Raw genomic sequence first — 19111 nt, forward strand, 5'->3', positions numbered from 1 at the left:
CTGTGCAATATAGCATGATTCACTCTTTCACCGCGAAAGGATGGAGCTAATTCAAGTGACAATGTTATAGGAAGCTGTTACTATTTTCTTTGAAATTTTTCTCTTTATGTATTTGTTTCTTCATTGTTAAGTTGCATTTTAGAAGTTTAATATTTTGTTACTTAGTCTACTTGCTGGGTTCATTTCACCAAATACAGTAGCATATATATTTATCCTGAAAGGTGTATGAGAATGGAAGGGGTATAAGATGACTTTATCGTTTACCATGGGTACAATTCATTTTCCTTTTCATGTTTAGCAAGGAAATCTATTTAGGTATGTCGGCCTAGTTGCTTTTCTTGACATCTGGCCTAGTATAATTTCTAATTGTGTTTGGTTGTCTTACAAAAAATGTGATTTATACTAATCCATTTATGTCTTCATGTTTACCTAAATTTAATCACAATGTTGGTTGTTCGCATTTTCAACGTGAGCTTCTTAATTTGCTTCTTTCATACTTGCTTTGGTTTGGATTAGGATAATATTGCCCAATTATCAGATATTTGTAAAATTACAAATCTTTTCGTGTTAGAGTGATGTCTTCCTAATAAAATCGTGGAACCTTTTTCTTAGTGCTCTAAATTAGTTTACAGTAGCTCTTTCTCATAGTACATGTTTCCTAATTAATAGAACGGGGCACCTTTCAATTTATATGTTAAGAATCCCTTCTTAAATTTTGATTTGCGAAGGCTTGGTTGAAATGATTTGACTAGTTTGTCTTGTTTGTTTCGGTTTTAGATAAACTCATTATAGTTGATGTAGTTGTTTGCAGCGTGATTATCATTAGTCCCTGCCTAGTAGTTCCTTAGGATTTTTGTAAGCACAAATTCATTTTAATCGATCCCTTGTTTCTTCATTATTCATACATGTAGTTTGCTCCCACATCTTCGTAGTTATTCAAGTACTGCAATAAGTTTATTTGCCATTGTTGCTTCAGCTTGACTATATTGTGCGGATATCCTTAATTTGCGCGACTCTTTAAACGTCCGTTATGCTATGTTTTTTTTTCTTTTAAGTTTTACTCATCTATGTTTTATTCTATGGTTCCTTTAAATGAAATTACTTGTCTAGTTGCACTTATTTGGATCGAAAAAATGTATTTGTAGTTTGGTTCATTCATCTTGCATTTGTATTATTGGATCAGCCTGTTAACTCATTTCTCTGTATTATGTTATGTATGCATGAAATCCGCTCGAGTCCATGTAGACTTCTTCCTTATCTTTGCATTTCGGTTGGGTTGTGGAGGCCCAATACTCTTGTCTATCGAGTCAACCCATCTAGACAGAAGTGCAAATATGGAATTGCGTAGATTGAAGAAAATACAAAAAAGCGGATCAGAAGTCTTTTCTTTATTTTTGTTCCTTTGTATTTATTTGTAATGGGCATAAGCCCTTGTTGTCCTTTACTGTATTGTATTTACTTTGCGTTATCATTTGTTTGGATTAGGACAGGTACAAAAGAAAGGGTTAAAAACCCAAATAAGAAATGGGTCAAAAACCAAAAGCAGGTGGGTCAAAAATTCGGTCAAGGTGAACAGTACCCGAATTTTGACCCAAAATCTCTCTCTCTCTCTCTCTTTTATCATTCTTTTACATGTTTACTTGAATGTCGTTAGTTAGGGTTGGAAAACTCCAAACCCCCTTCGAAACGTCGATCTATTTTGTCAAAACTTACAACTAAAACGTAATTTCAAAACGATGAATATTTCAAACTTGTAAATTTATCTAGATAAAACTTTAAGTTCAAAACATCAAAACAGATTCACAAATTGCAAGATTAACTATAATGTATTCTAAAAACTTTAAAATTCGCCTAAGTAAGTTTCTAATAAGTTCAATAACAAAAGACTCGCAAAAGTTAAAATAAATAGTCAAATAGTTAATCGCCGGAAAACCGTATTTAATGGAGTATCTTCGGTGCCTTCAACACCTTCCTAAGACACTAATAGGAATCCCGAACCCTTAAAATAATTTTCAAACAATTTTCCTGTTTATGTTGTTTGGAAAATAAGTTTTCTTAATTTTCTAAAAATTAAGTGGCGACTCCTAAAAGTTGAAAATATCTTTAAAAACAAAACGAACTCTTTTCAAAATTATATTTTCCGATAAAACAGAATGTCGACTCCGCTGGGGAGGATTTGGAGGATTCTAACCTTAAGGTTAACTTGTTTGACTATATGCGATAATTGTTTACTTGTTTGAATTGTTTAGAGACTTTAGTTTTCAAAATTGCATTTTTTCATGGCATAAACTCCGCCAAATGGCAAATAGACTGCATTAGGAAATGATAGTTACGCAGCTTACCGCGACTTCTCTCAGATATACCCAAGAAGTCATTTGGGAGTATCGAATAAATAGTCAGAATGCGGTCATCCGGCGTTGTTTGATAGCTCCACCCCGATGTTTGTCTGACTCGGGTAACCGTCTATTTGAAAAACAACTCTAGAAAGCCTAAGATAGAGCAAAACCAAAACCAAAATTAGGCATCAGCCTAGGATGACTTAATACCCAAGGCGTATTAAGTCCATTTTAGTAGAAAACAACCAAAATCGCGTCTAAGGTCTTCGACCTCACGACGCATCATATTATGTGACATTCGAAATGTATGTGTGAAAACCAACTTGGGGGTAGGGGAAAGTCTAACCGGTTTCTGTTTTACAGATATGGACCGCTTCCCCAAATTTGACATGGTTGTCTCACCACCACCTCAACTTACAATGTGGCACAACGACTTAAATTGGGATCATAGGCGAACCCTCAATTATTACGTAGGGGCTTTGACCGATCTAATCGATATGGACGGTTGGCTAGAGTTGATCGAGGTGCTTACGGGTACTGGGATAGCCAGAGGATGGTCTTCCGTTTCGGAGCGCTCAAAATTACCCCTACATTAGAAGAGATAAGGGATTGCATAGACATCGTTTGCACGGGTCTAGAATGAGGAGCCCAAGAACAAGAGGATGTGTTTATCCCCAACAAACCTTCCGTAGAGAACATTGCAGATTGGTTGGGACTAAGAAAAGACTTCACCTATTGGTTTCAAGATTCCCACATGATGTTCAGAGATCTCTACGTCAGATTTGGACACGCGATTTTCTACGCCGCGTATAATCAGGAGTTTAAAATTTCCTATAGGGAGTGGAACGAGGTCCGCCCCTTGGCGTTTGCCGTGTCCTTATTGGGAAAAATGGTCTTCCTGCACGGCCCGAGTCTGAGCATCAACACCAGGGACATAACGCTCGTCCACATGTTGTTCAAGGGATACAAAAATCAAGGAACAATGAAGTACTACTCCATCGCTCTAGTCATATTTCTGACATATATCGAGCCTTGGGTAAGTGCAAAGAAGGGCATCGGTATTTCCAGGGGTGTAATCTGCTCCTCCAATGGTGGATTCTCAGCCACTTGGCGAAGGGTGCTGGAACTCGAGAATTGCACACTCTCGACAACAAGAACACTCTCAAGGACCTGAACGACTTACTATTCTGGGCAAACATGAACAATCGGAGAACAAGAAGGAGCTGGGCCCAAATTTTCTCCGAATTGAGAGAGGAGGACCTCCAATGGATGCTTGACCATTTCATATCCAAGGAAGTTGTCGTGGAGAGTCATAGATGTGTCGTGCTACCTCTACCTGGCATTCGAGGGAATTCGCCCTTACGCGTCATTCCGAGTCTCGCGACAGTTTGGAAGAAAACAGACTGTGCCCAGAAAAGCGTATTATGGCGCTTATGTATATGACATTGGGGAAGACAGAGTGGATGACGCTTCGGAAATGCTCAGAGAATGGGAGAACGCTAAGAGCATGGGTAAAGACACTAACGCCTCTGACCGATTCAACGCTGGATATGATGAAGGTTACAAAGCATGGTTGAAGAGGGATATACAAAATATCTCCTTTCAGATTCCGCATAGCTTTTGCAGTGTGACAGACAAAGAGGCCAAAGCAGTGGCCGAATTGAGAGGGTTAAAGGAGGAGGCTAATGAGGTCTATGCCAAGTTTGTAGAAAATCAAGACGCTCTTGAGAAGGCGACCCGAGAGATCAAAAGACAGAAGAAAGGGTATGACGAGTTTGACAACTAGATCCAGCAGAAAATCGAGAGGATGCGATACGAGAGTCTGGAAGACAAAAGGCGTCTGGGTGAAGGTTTTCTGTTGATGCTGAGGAACATGTTTCAGCAGCACAAAATCCAGAAAGACGACGACGGAGCAGGACCGTCCGGAGCAGCATAGTGGGCATCGCCCCTGTGCGGGTTTTTCTTTGTTTGTATTTACACTACTTTAGCCCCTGCGTGGGCTTGATTTTATTGCACTTTCTACATAGCCCCTACGTGGGTTTGTCTATTTCTCTTTTCGAACATTTTACTCATCATTAAAATTTATTTTGGGGGGGGGAATCATTTATTTGGTTTAAATTCACACGTACATCATTCGAATGCGCTAGGCCTACCCTTGGCACAAAAGGGTCCCCACATATGATTAGGACGCGATATATATATGTGTATTTAAATGCTTATGTGTTATGTTGCTTTGAATGAGGATATCGTAAACCCACTCCTACCCAAAATTCCAAAGAGTATATGGAAGCCACTATTACAAATGTCCGACCAAAACTCCCAAGTCTCAAGTTTCTCACGCAAAATCCATCTCCCATAAAACAAATCCTAAATACTGCTCTATCGTCTCAGGAAAGATGAATCACCGCTATGGACAAAGGCAAGAACGTCTAGACAGAGGTCACTGAGGAGGAATTGCGAAGAAAGATCGAGCGAGTCACTCGAGAAATTCAGAAGATTAAGGAGGAAGGACTTAAAGTAGACATGACCACGCCAATCTACAAAGCCATGGTCACGACCTTGGATGAAGATCTGGCGTCATAGATAAAAAGAAAGAAGGAGGTTGATATGGAAACCGAAAACCTAAGAAAAAGGTTAAACTTGCTTTGTTTGGAGGTACACGAAGGAAAGGCGAGAGAAGCGAAGATAGATATTGAGACTGCCGTATTGTTGTCCAGAAGTGCGGCACTTGATGAGGAATTGGCGACCCATAGCAACTTAAAGTGCGGAAAATACCTCGCCCGTGACCAGGGTGCAGATAACAGTGGCCCCGACCGTAAAGTAATTGAGGAGGACGATGAGGAGGAAATCATCTACAAGCCTCCATTTCTGACTGTTTGAAAGGAAAGGAATGACGCAGCCACAAGATGAGAAATCGCCAAAATGTTAGCTTCTAGGGATTTCAATGTTGTTTTTCAATTCCCTTGTAATCGCAATGAAAGAATGAATGAAAAGATTTCATCCTAACCCGAACTACGTTGGGCCTGAATTCTTCTTGTGAGATACGTAGGCATCCTTTCCCGGTGCGGACCCTATCACTGAAAATTTTCATTCTCCTCTGTGTTTCAAAGATACAAAGATAAGATCAATAGGCATCGATAAACAACTACAAGAAGACCATAGCTCAACGTGATTCATCCTTCCCGAGATAGCATTAAACAAACAAATTCCTGTTTGTTCAAATATATTTTCGTCCTCATTCGTGGGTTAAAATATCCTCTAACAAAGCGACTTGTGTGTTTATCTGCTTTTTGTGCGATATTATGTATTTTGTACTCCGAATATGTACTAACAAATTTGCCTCTGAGTTGTTTCACCTCTCAGGTACCTTTAGCTGATCTGTGTCGATAAAAGCTGGCAGATCACCCCTACTTCACCAGATCAAAAGGTCCCGCAGATTCCTTCCCCGGACCAAATGCAAATACAGCCATGGGAGACAACAATGAGGAAGTAAGTCGCACAGATATTGTGGTGGCTCAGCCCACCGTGGTAGAGCAAAATGAGCTAATTTCGCAACTGATGCAGCAGATAGCAGATATAAGGGTCGAGATGCAGCGAAGGCAAGACACGCCTCCACCCGGATTCGGCCCCAATTTTATCGACGCAAGACCTCCTATGTACTTCCCCTCGTCCAATGGGGATCCAACTCAGAACCACCCGTCGACACTCGTACACAACCCGTCTGGGGTAGATATGACAACCCAAAACCCCAAATATGCTTCAGTCTCCTATCAAACTCCCTCACCACTTCCAAACAACCCCCACAAATGCCATCACACCCCCAGAACACTCAAACAGCCCCACCACCCCAAAATCAGAACAAAAATCTGACCGCTTTCAACCCCCAGACACCACATCAACACTTGACCCAAAATACCAATCCCCAAAATTATTCACAAAACTATTAAACTACACAGAACGTCCTGAGCCCTTCCATAGCTCCACCCCTCCCCAAAAGGACCACGTTCCAAATCCCCGTTCCAGCTGAGCACGAGGTGCACGGTTCTGAGTATGATCATTACGAGGAGCAGGAGAGAGAGTGGAAAGCGAGGAAAGAAGCGAAGATTGACATAAAGGAGGAGATAAAAAGGGCAATGAAAGAATTGCAATGCATTCTTGACGTCGTCGGGTTAAGTTATGTGGAACTGTGCATCCATCAAGATTTCAACCTCCCTGAAGGTTTCAAAATCCCAAAGTTTGATACCTTCGGAGGGGTGGGCAACCCCATGGCGCATTTAAGAGCATATTGCGACCAACTCGTGGGAGTTGGCAAAGATGAAGCTTTGCTGATGACGTTGTTCAGCTGGAGTCTGTGCGGTGAGGCCCTGGAATGGTTCACGTTGTACGAAACTCGACAATGGCCCAGTTGGAGCACACTGGCTAAAGATTTCATGGACAGATTTGCGTACAACGTCGAGATAGTCCCTGATCGGTACTCTTTGGAGAAAATGAAGAAGAAATTCACAAATAGCTACCGAGAATTTGCATACAGATGGAGGAAAGTGGCAGTGAGGGTGAGGCCTACGATGACAGAGAAGGAGATTGTAGAGGTGTTTGGACGGGTGCAAGAACCCGAATACTATGACAGAATCATCTTGTTGATCGGCGCCATGTTTGCCGAGATAGTCAAAGTGGGTGAGACTATTAAAGATGCTCTAAAGTCGGGGAAGATAGCCCGAGTGTCTGCATCGCCTAGATCTTTCGGACTGGTGAGGAATAAGAGAGAGGAGGTTGCCGCTATTTCATACGGGGGAAGAAAAGTCCCTAGAAACTCCTTGCGTCCTCAAGATTGCCCCAAGCCTCCACCAAAGTCTCACCAAGCCTATCTTCCACAATCCAATCATTCCGGCAACTACAATGCTGCCCCCACTTATCCAGAAGCCCAAATTTTGTCATATCAGAATCCACCCCCAAATCCCCAAAATTTTCCCTCCGTATACCCAAATTACCCCCAAGCTTATTAGATCCCTCCACCTTACCAGAATGTCGCTCCCAGCTGCACTAATGTACAATCAAGATATCGAGCACCTTCCCCCAAATATCAAATCCAAACTCCAGCATATGAAAGCCCCCTCCCAAATTGCCAAGCTCCAGTGCAAAACTACCAGACAAATCCCTACCCTAGAACCCAAGCTCCTCGCCCAAATGCTCGCAGTTATCAACAAGTGCCTCCCCCTCAGCAGAGCGGGAATGATCCCTCTCGTCCCAGGTTTGAGAAGAAGCCTTCCAGAAACTTCACCGCGCTGGCTGAAAGCAGAACCAAGCTGTTCGAAAGATTATTCGCGGCCGGATACATCCACCCTGTGGGGCCCAAGCCCGTGGATGTTAACTCCAAATTCTACAAACCGGAGCAGAGATGTGCTTATCATTCCAACAGTGTTGGACATGACACCAAAGACTGCATCAATCTTAAGCACAAGATCAAGGATTTGATCGACCAGGAAGTGGTCTCCCTTAAGCCTGTGGAGCCGAACGTCAATACCAATCCATTGACGAATCATGGGGGTGGGAACATCAACATGATAGAAACTGACGAAAATGAGCGTGAAACCAAGAGGATTACTCCTGTTGTGCAGGAAAACTTGGAAAATGTTATGCCTCGTATTTTTTTTATATACGTAGTGCGCATCGTGATCTAGAAGACGTAAAGAAATATTAAGCAAGGATGTTATTTCCAAATGTGATATTAAGTATGAGTTGGCTAATGTAAGTGCCATTAAATTTAAGTGAGGGATTAATTAGTGGCTAATTTGGACTAATTTAATTCAATGGCCCCACCACTCAAGGCAAAAAAAAATTAAAAAGGGATCAGATTGTGGGCTGGCCTTAGTGGACAGGTGTAGAGGGGGGCTGCCTCCACTTCATACTATTAAATGAGGTGGAGAAATCCACTCCATGCTATATAAAGTGGTGAAATGCATTGCTGCATATCATCTTCTTCTTCACCACTTGTCTTAGGCAGCCATGGAAATGGAGAAACCAACCCTGCAACTCTTGGCCAGCAGCTGCAAATAATTTGGTTAGTAATCTCCTTGTTTGGTGTGTTAATTCTTTAGAATACCCTTGTTAATTATCCATTAATTTTAAGAAGGGGGCGTGACCAGTAGCTTAGGAAGTTTGTTTTAGTTATTGAATATACTAAGTATGAATGGAAACCATAATCGGATTATTAGTGGTGTCGTGTTGGTGCTTGGGCTATTTTGATTAAAGCAAACTGCAGGAAAATTCTGTTTTGGCATTATGTATATGTTGAATGTGATTATGAGTATATACTCCAAAGGATGAATACGATAAGGTAGATGTGTTACGAGTTATAAAATGAGTTATCACTCGGTGTGTCATTGCTTCGCTGATATAGTTGCCGAGATGGAACTGTTTTGGGGAGGGGGCTGTTTAATATGATTCTTTGGGTTATATGTGTTATTGGTATTGCTGTGGATAATTTGGATTGTTGTCGGATTGGGACGAAGTAAGGAAAATAGGGGAGGTGCTGCCGAATTTTCGTTAGATTATTAGCTAGCTTACAAGAAAGTAAAGCACGATGTTTATCTAATTGCGGCACGATTGTTGCTTGTTATAGATTAATAGCTTGAGCAGTAAATATTGGACGTGCGGCTCGATTATACGGTATGTAACGCTGTCCCTTCTTTCTTTGCTTGGCATGACTTTTAAAAATAAGTGAATAACGGACAGATTTGATACTTACCTCTAAAGCGTCTAGGTGATGTATATTCTTGCTTCCACAATTATTCCTCTATATATCGGCTATGTCTAAGGCTATGATGATCTCTAATATCTATGGTAATGCTTCTTAGAGTCATTGAGATTTTACGTTTCCATATCGTATTAAAGGTTCATAATCTTGATAAAACATTAATCTTTGGTAATACTCCTTGCTGGTTCACGTTGATTGTTCTATTGAGTTATAAGAAATGGTTTTTATTTGCATACGGTTGCTCATAATATTCTGCTCGTGCATAGAGTCATTTATCATTTCACCGAGTCCCGGGCCGGGTAATGTTCGTGCGGAGTTTCTTGCATATGTCACCGAGTTCCTCACTAGAGGGCCGGGTATGTATATTATATATATGATTGGTGATGAGGATGGTTATGATGATGATGATGACGGAGATGACGTGATGATTATTTTGCCGAGCCCCTTACTAGGGAAGCTGGGCACCTTAAATGTTAAATATATGCATGATTTTCACTTAAAAAGTATATGTGTAGCGATATTTTGTTTCGAGTTGCCACATTGGTATCCTGTCATCTTTACCTTATGCTTTACATACTCAGTACATTGTCCGTACTGACCCCCCTTTCCTCGGGGGGCTGCGTTTCATGCCCGCAGGTGTAGACGCGCAGTTCGGTGATCCTCCCGCCTAGGATATCTACTCTGCTGATTGGGAGAGCTCCACTGTTCTGGAGCCCAGTCGTTTTAGTACATAACTTTTGTGTAGTCTTTTGCTCGTCTATGGGTATGGCGGGGCCCTGTCCCGTCGAGTTTCACTAATGTACTCTTAGAGGTCTGTGGACATTATGTGGGTTGTATATATATGTTTTGGATAATGGTCTGGACATGGTTTGTTTGGGATGTCCGTTTGTACAGGGGCAGCCTTGTCGGCTGCGTACATCATTATGCTTTGAATAGTGGCGGCCTTGTCGGCTCGCGTATGCTGTTATGGTTGAACGGTTATGACTCCTTATGAGACAGATCCTCTTATATATATATATATGACGTTGGGGTTGGCTTGATTTGATTAAATTCCATATTGTCTTAGTTTCAGTTGGTCATACTTAGCAGGTTTGTATGTGGGTGTCCAAAACGGGCACTAATCACGGCCTATCGGGTTGGGTCGTGACAAAGAGTGGTATCAGAGCGGTTCTTCCTCAGAAGTGTCTACAGACCGTGTCTAGTAGAGTCTTGTTTATCGGTGTGTTGTGCACCACATCTATAAACAGGAAGCTACAGGACATTTATGATGTCATTCTTTCTTCTTATTCTAGATCGTGCGATAGAGCTATATTAACAGGATAATCCCTCTCTAACGAATCCGTGTGTTTTCAGCTATGCCTCCAAAGAAAGTGACAGCCGCCCAGAAGGGAAAATCAGTAGCAGAAGGTACTAGTCAGACCCGGAGAGTTACTAGGGCCCGTGCCCAGTCTATGCCTGGTATTATGCTCCAGTCGGAGAGCTCTGCTACACCCCCACTGCCAGAAGAGCTTAGAGCAGCAACAGCTCCAGTTCGGGGGACACCACCAGCCCCCGAGGCCCCAACATCTGAATCTCCAGCTCCTCAGTCAGGGGCGGAGGATAGGGCCATGAGAGATGCGGTTCAATTGCTGACTAGATTAGTGGCAGATCAGGCTCGCAGGCATGGACTAGGAGTTGATCATGCGGACAGATCTGATAGCTTAAGGGCTCGTGACTTCTTAAGTTGTAATCCTCCAGAGTTCTTTGGGTCAAGGCCACAGGATGATCCGCAAGAGTTTATTCGTCAGATGCAGCGTACATTGAGGATAATCAAGGCTTCGGAGACCGAGTCTGTTGAGTTGGCTACGTATCGTTTGCGGGATGTAGCTATTAATTGGTATGAGTCTTGGGAGTTATCTAGGGGTGAGGGTGCCCCTCCAGCGGTATGGGATGAATTTGTGGAGGCTTTCCAGGGCCACTTCCTGCCTCCAGAGATGAAGCGAGCTAGAGTCGATAAATTCTTGCGTTTGAAGCAAAATGGCAGGAGCGTTCGAGAGTATAGCCTCGAGTTTGATTCATTGGCTAGGCATGCGCCTACTATTGTGGCTGATATGGCAGACAGGGTACATCGTTATGTGATGGGATTGGATCGTTATCTGATTGACGGTTGTATGGCAGTGACTCTTCAGCCAGGTATGGACATTGCTCGGGTGCAGGCATATGCACAGGGGGTAGAGGATCGGCACAGGGGACGTCAGCCACATAGAGATTATGATAGAGGCCAGCATAAGAGGGCTAGATCAGCAGGTTATCCTGATGAGTTTCAAAGCGGGCAGTCTCAGCAGCATGTTAGATTTTCTTCCCAGCCAGCACAGAGTGCACCCCCACGTTTCATGGGTAGGGGGTTCGATCGTATGGGATATTCGGAACCTGGTCAGAGCTCTAGGGCGTCAGGGTCACAGATGGGCAGGGGTTTGAGCCAGTCGAGGCCACCTTTGCCTCGGTGTTCTCGTTGTGGTAAGTCCCATCCTGGGGAATGTCGTTGGGCTACAGGTGCGTGTTTTTCTTGCGGCCGTCAGGGCCATACTATGAGGGAGTGTCACCTTAGAGGTAGTGCAGGTGGTATGGCACAGCCTACAGGGTCCGTTGCTGGTTCATCTTCTTCTGTGGCTATGCGCCCTACGGGGCAGGGTATTCAGGCACCAGCAGGCCGTGGTAGAGGACGTGGTGGAGCTTCCAGTTCTAGCGGTCCCTCAAACCGTATATATGCTTTGACTAATAGGCAAGATCAAGAGGCGTCACCTAATGTGATCACAGGTATATTATCACTATTCTCCCGAAGTGTGTATGCATTGATAGACCCAGGTTCCACCTTATCATATATATCTCCCTTTGTTGCTAGTAGGATCGGAATAGAGTCTGAGTTGATAGAACCATTTGAGGTAGCTACACCTGTAGGAGATTTTGTCATAGCTACGCGAGTATATAGGAATTGTTCAGTAGTTATATATAGTCGTCATACCGTAGCAGATCTAATAGAGTTAAATATGATTGAGTTTGATATTATCATGGGCATGGATTGGTTGGCTGCTTGTTATGCTAATGTTGATTGCAGAGGAAAGATAGTTCGATTTCAATTTCCAGGGGAACCGATTATAGAGTGGAAGGGAAGTACAGTATCGCCGAAAGGTAAGTTCATTTCATACCTCAAGGCCGGGAAGATGGTTAGAAAAGGCTATATTTACCATCTGATTAGGGTGCATGACATAAAGGCAGAGGCACCGACTCTTCAATATGTCCCGGTAGTTAATGAATTTCCTGATGTATTCCCCGAGGAACTTCCAGGCCTTCCTCCAGAATGGGAGATAGAGTTTACTATAGATGTACTGCCAGATACCCAGCCTATATCTATACCTCCTTATAGAATGGCACCTGCTGAGTTGAAAGAATTGAAAGAGCAATTGAGGGATTTGCTAGAAAAGGGCTTCATCAGGCCTAGTACGTCACCTTGGGGAGCACCAGTACTGTTTGTGAGGAAGAAGGATGGGTCGCTGCGGATGTGCATTGATTATAGGCAGTTGAACAAAGTAACAATAAAGAACAGGTATCCCCTCCCAAGGATTGACGATCTATTTGACCAGTTGCAGGGTGCAAAGTGTTTTTCAAAGATAGACTTGCGGTCAGGTTATCATCAGGTGCGGGTAAGGGAGGCAGATATTCCAAAGACAGCATTCCGGACCCGATATGGGCATTATGAGTTTAGAGTGCTGTCTTTTGGGCTGACTAATGCTCCAGCGGTGTTTATGGATTTAATGAATCGAGTATTTAAACCATTCCTTGATATGTTTGTTATTGTATTTATAGACGATATTCTGGTCTATTCACATTCAGAAGAGGAGCATGCAGATCATTTAAGGACGGTACTTAGGGTGCTTCAGCACCAGAAGTTGTATGCTAAATTTTCTAAGTGCGAGTTCTGGTTGACTTCAGTGGCATTCTTGGGGCATATTATTGGAGCTGATGGTATTCGGGTAGATACGCAGAAGATTGAGGCAGTAAAGACTTGGCCCAGACCTACGACACCTACTGAGGTACGCAGCTTTTTGGGGTTAGCAGGATATTACAGGAGATTCGTAGAAAAGTTTGCCTCAATTTCAGTGCCTTTGACAAGGCTAACTCAAAAGGCAGCCAAGTTCCAGTGGACAGATGCTTGTGAGCGACGCTTCCAGCTATTAAAAGACAAATTGACTACAGCTCCAGTCCTAACTCTTTCAGAGGGACCAGACGGCTATGTTATTTATTGTGATGCTTCGGGTGTTGGGCTAGGATGTGTATTGATGCAGCATGGCAAAGTTATAGCCTATGCCTCCCGACAACTTAGGAAGCATGAAAAGAACTATCCTACTCACGATCTGGAGTTAGCGGTCGTGGTTCATGCCTTGAAGATATGGAGACATTATTTATATGGTGTCCATGTGGACATCTATACAGATCATAAGAGTCTCCAATATATCTTTAAACAGAAGGAGCTGAACTTACGACAGAGGCGGTGGTTAGAGTTGCTAAAGGATTATGATGTTGATATTTTATATCATCCAGGGAAAGCGAATGTTGTAGCAGATGCTCTTAGCCGTAAGTCCATGGGTAGCTTGACAGATGTACAACCAGAAGGGAGGGATATGGTTCGGGAGATTCAGCGGCTATCCAGCCTTGGAGTCCGTCTAGCTAATTCGGAAGATAGTGGAGTTTCTATTCGAGAGGTTGCTGAGTCCTCAATCATAGATGAGGTAAAGAGACACCAATACAAGGACCCTATTCTGGCACAGTATAGAGATGCAGCTCTTCAAAAGGAAAAGACCCCATTTAAGGTTACACCTGATGGAGTGTTACGATATGAAGGCAGATTGTGTGTACCCGATACTGCGGGGCTACGACGGCAAGTTATGGGAGAGGCACACTCTGCCTGTTATTCTATTCACCCAGGGTCAACAAAAATGTATCATGACCTCAGATGCTTATATTGGTGGGATGGCATGAAAAAGGACATAGCAGAGTTTGTTGCTTAGTGCCCAAATTGTCAACAAGTCAAGATCGAACATCAAAAGCCTGGTGGATTATTACAGGAGATAGAGATCCCGACTTGGAAATGGGAGATGATTAATATGGACTTCATTACAGGCTTACCTCGCACTCAACGGAAGTATGACTCTATATGGGTTATTGTAGATAGGCTGACGAAATCGGCCCATTTTCTTCCAGTCAGGACTACTTATTCGGCTGAAGATTATGCGAGGTTATATGTCAGGGAGATAGTGAGACTTCATGGGGTTCCCACGTCCATTATATCAGACAAAGGAGCTCAATTTACAGCCAACTTTTGGAGATCGTTTCAGAAGGGATTGGGGACACAGGTGAACCTTAGCACAGCATTTCACCCTCAGACTGATGGGCAGGCTGAGCGTACTATTCAGACACTAGAAGATATGTTGCGGGCCTGTATTATTGACTTCAAAGGTAGCTGGGATGACCACTTGCCGCTCATTGAGTTTGCCTATAATAATAGCTACCATTCTAGTATCCAAATGGCACCGTACGAGGCCTTATATGGGAGGAAGTGCAGATCACCTATTGGTTGGTTTGATGTTGGCGAGACTAAGTTAATAGGCCCGGATGTGATTCAGCAAGCTGTTGACAAGGTGAAGCTTATTCAAGAAAGATTATTAGCAGCCCAGAGTCGACAGAAGTCATATGCAGATAATCGGCGTCGAGATTTGGAGTTTCAGATTGGTGACTGGGTATTCCTGAAGGTATCACCCATGAGGGGTGTGATGAGATTCGGCAGGAAGGGGAAGCTCAGTCCGAGATACATTGGGCCTTATCAGATTGTTCGTAGGATAGGCAAGGTTGCCTATGAGTTGGATCTACCATCTGATTTGGAGGTGGTACATCCAGTCTTCCATGTATCGATGCTACGTAAATGTATTGGTGATCCTTCTAGAGTATTCCCTGTAGATGATATTCAGGTAACAGAGGAGTTGTCATATGAGGAGAAACCCGTGGCTATACTTGATCGTCAGGTTAGAAGGTTACGTACTAAGGATGTGGCTTCCGTCAAAGTGTTGTGGCAAAATAACAATAGGGAGGAGATGACTTGGGAAGCGGAAGATGAAATGAAGAATAAGTATCCTTACTTGTTCCCCGTACCTGCAGGTAATTCAATTCCTAGCTTGACTATATTGATAGATAATGAGATTATGTAGCTGTGAGGCATCTGTAAGTTACGGAATGCAGGTTGATAGGTATAACTTTTAGAGAGACCTCGCTAGAATTTGTTTTTGCAAGACGCTAACTTAACATTCGAGGACGAATGTTCCTAAAGGGGGGAAGGATGTTATGCCTCGTATTTTTTTTATATACGTAGTGCGCATCGTGATCTAGAAGACGTAAAGAAATATTAGGCAAGGATGTTATTTCCAAATGTGATATTAAGTATGAGTTGGCTAATGTAAGTGCCATTAAATTCAAGTGAGGGATTAATTAGTGGCTAATTTGGACTGATTTAATTCAATGGCCCCACCACTCAAGGCAAAAAAAAATTAAAAAGGGATCAGATTGTGGGCTGGCCTTAGTGGACAGGTGTAGAGGGGGGCTGCCTCCACTTCATACTATTAAATGAGGTGGAGAAATCCACTCCATGCTATATAAAGTGGTGAAATGCATTGCTGCATATCATCTTCTTCTTCACCACTTGTCTTAGGCAGCCATGGAAATGGAGAAACCAACCCTGCAACTCTTGGCCAGCAGCTGCAAATAATTTGGTTAGTAATCTCCTTGTTTGGTGTGTTAATTCTTTAGAATACCCTTGTTAATTATCCATTAATTTTAAGAAGGGGGCGTGACCAGTAGCTTAGGAAGTTTGTTTTAGTTATTGAATGTACTAAGTATGAATGGAAACCATAATCGGATTATTAGTGGTGTCGTGTTGGTGCTTGGGCTGTTTTGATTAAAGCAAACTGCAGGAAAATTCTATTTTGGCATTATGTATATGTTGAATGTGATTATGAGTATATACTCCAAAGGATGAATACGATAAGGTAGATGTGTTACGAATTATAAAACGAGTTATCACACGGTGTGTCGTTGCTTCGCTGATATAGTTGCCGAGATGGAATTGTTTTGGGGAGGGGGCTGTTTAATATGATTCTTTGGGTTATATGTGTTATTGGTATTGCTGTGGATAATTTGGATTGTTGTCGGATTGGGACGAAGTAAGGAAAATAGGGGAGGTGCTGCCGAATTTTCGTTAGATTATTAGCTAGCTTACAAGAAAGTAAAGCACGATGTTTATCTAATTGCGGCACGACTGTTGCTTGTTATAGATTAATAGCTTGAGCAGTAAATATTGGACGTGCGGCTCGATTATACGGTATGTAACGCTGTCCCTTCTTTCTTTGCTTGGCATGACTTTTAAAAATAAGTGAATAACGGACAGATTTGATACTTACCTCTAAAGCGTCTAGGTGATGTATATTCTTGCTTCCACAATTATTCCTCTATATATCGGCTATGTCTAAGGCTATGATGATCTCTAATATCTATGGTAATGCTTCTTAGAGTCATTGAGATTTTACGTTTCCATATCGTATTAAAGGTTCATAATCTTGATAAAACATTAATCTTTGGTAATACTCCTTGCTGGTTCACGTTGATTGTTCTATTGAGTTATAAGAAATGGTTTTTATTTGCATACGGTTGCTCATAATATTCTGCTCGTGCATAGAGTCATTTATCATTTCACCGAGTCCCGGGCCGGGTAATGTTCGTGCGGAGTTTCTTGCATATGTCACCGAGTTCCTCACTAGAGGGCCGGGTATGTATATTATATATATGATTGGTGATGAGGATGGTTATGATGATGATGATGACGTAGATGACGTGATGATTATTTTGCCGAGCCCCTTACTAGGGAAGCTGGGCACCTTAAATGTTAAATATATGCATGATTTTCACTTAAAAAGTATATGTGTAGCGATATTTTGTTTCGAGTTGTCACATTGGTATCCTGTCATCTTTACCTTATGCTTTACATACTCAGTACATTGTCCGTACTAACCCCCCTTTCCTCGGGGGGCTGCGTTTCATGCCCGCAGGTGTAGACGCGCAGTTCGGTGATCCTCCCGCCTAGGATATCTACTCTGCTGATTGGGAGAGCTCCACTGTTCTGGAGCCCAGTCGTTTTGGTACATAACTTTTGTGTAGTCTTTTGCTCGTCTATGGGTATGGCGGGGCCCTATCCCGTCGAGTTTCACTAATGTACTCTTAGAGGTCTGCGGACATTATGTGGGTTGTATATATATGTTTTGGATAATGGTCTGGACATGGTTTGTTTGGGATGTCCGTTTGTACAGGGGCAGCCTTGTCGGCTGCGTACATCATTATGCTTTGAATAGTGGCGGCCTTGTCGGCTCGCGTATGCTGTTATGGTTGAACGGTTATGACTCCTTATGAGACAGAGCCTCTTATATATATATGACGTTGGGGTTGGCTTGATTTGATTAAATTCCATATTGTCTTAGTTTCAGTTGGTCATACTTAGCAGGTTTGTATGTGGGTGTCCAAAACGGGCACTAATCACGGCCTATCGGGTTGGGTCGTGACAGAAAAGGCTGTCGCTTCTTTAAGCGTCAGGGAAAAGGGAGAGTTCGTTATTCTAACACCGTCGTAGGCTGTTGCCTTGGTGCCCTCAAAGACTCTCGCCAAACCCAAGTTTGTCATAGAAACAACCGTAGCTAAAGGCATGACTTGATCTGGCAGATGCTACACTCGTGATGAGCTTGCTCTCGGAGGACAAAAGAAAGATCATGCCAAGAGACCAATCAGTGAAGCAGAAGTCGAGGAGTTCTGGAGGAGAATGCAGCCCAAAGATTACTCCAATGTCAAACACTTGGAGAAGACTCCAGCCCAAATTTCTGTGTGGGCCCTACTGATGAGCTCCTGGTCCCACAGACAGGCTTTGATGAAAGCTCTGGATGACACATATGTGCCCTCAGGTACTAGCAGCGATAACGTAGATGCCATGATTCACCAAGTCATTCGGGGACACCGCATCAGTTTCTGCGATGATGAATTGCCGGCGGAGGGGAGATCCCATAACAAAGCTCTACATGTCACTGTGATATGCCGCGGAAAGGTCGTCAATAGTGTTTTTGTAGACGATGGATCTGGTTTGAACATATGCCCCTTGTCCACATTGAAGCAGCTGAGGTTTGACCTCGGAATATTGGAGTAAAACCAGGTTAATGTAAGGGCGTTCGATGGTGTGCAAAGGAACACATTGGGGGCAGTGAACTTGACCCTCCAAATGGGCCCCGCTGAGTTTGAGGCGAAGTTCCAAGTGTTGGATATCGACACCAGCTATAACCTTCTTTTGGGAAGACCATTTATTCACATGGCTGGAGCTGTCCCCTCCACTCTCCACCAAATGATGAAACTGGTATGGAAAAATGAATAACTAGTTATTCACGGTGAAAGAAACCACTCAGGCAAGCAGGTGCCAGTCTTTGACGAGATGCCGCAAGGTTTGGATTTTTACACGGTGGAGTTGTTAAATGCCACCGATGAAGTCTTGGCCCCTCAGACCCCCATGCCTGCCGTGTACAGAATGATCTCCATGGTAATGCTGCAGAATGGGTTCAAACAAGGTTTCGGATTAGGAAGAAATGCCCAAGGGATTATCGAGCCAGTTCCAGTCCTTGCCACAGGATCAAAGTATGGTTTGGGGTACATCCCCGTAGATGATGATGTGAAGATGAAGAGGAAAAAGGATCAAGAGTTGGCCAAACCGATACCGCATCTGTATCAATCTTTTCCAGTCCGTGAGCATGGTGAGCCTGAAGACTATGGGGAAGGAATCTGTGACCTTTTGAAGGAGATCAATGCTATCATCGAGGAGGAGGTCGAGCCATCTGGCATTCGTGATGCAGAACCAGGGGAGATGCTGCGGAATTGGACTTCCATGCCAATCCTGATGTCCCGAACTCTG

General features: G+C 43.2%; 1 protein-coding gene across 1 annotated transcript; it reads left to right on the forward strand.

Moving 5' to 3' along the window:
* The first annotated feature begins 5804 nt into the window (after nucleotides 1-5804).
* LOC112942271 (uncharacterized) lies at nucleotides 5805-18358 on the forward strand. The gene is made up of 5 exons (XM_069289836.1): nucleotides 5805-6062; nucleotides 6293-7309; nucleotides 7358-7976; nucleotides 11248-11401; nucleotides 17884-18358. Exons 1-5 carry the CDS (start codon nucleotides 5805-5807, stop codon nucleotides 18356-18358), a joined length of 2523 nt encoding a protein of 840 aa, XP_069145937.1.
* Nucleotides 18359-19111: the final 753 nt, after the last annotated feature.

This window comes from Solanum lycopersicum, chromosome 10 (assembly GCF_036512215.1).
Source record: "Solanum lycopersicum chromosome 10, SLM_r2.1".
NCBI lineage: Eukaryota > Viridiplantae > Streptophyta > Magnoliopsida > Solanales > Solanaceae > Solanum > Solanum lycopersicum.

Excerpts from the sequence above, each read along its gene's own strand:
- LOC112942271 (XM_069289836.1), top strand. The coding sequence starts at position 5,805 with ATGGGAGACAACAATGAGGAAGTAAGTCGCACAGATATTGTGGTGGCT. Across the intron at positions 7,977-11,247 it reads CTTGGAAAATGTTATGCCTC|TGACTCTTCAGCCAGGTATG; the intron begins GTATTTTTTTTA and ends GTTGTATGGCAG. Across the intron at positions 11,402-17,883 it reads CCTGATGAGTTTCAAAGCGG|ATGCTACACTCGTGATGAGC; the intron begins GCAGTCTCAGCA and ends TTGATCTGGCAG.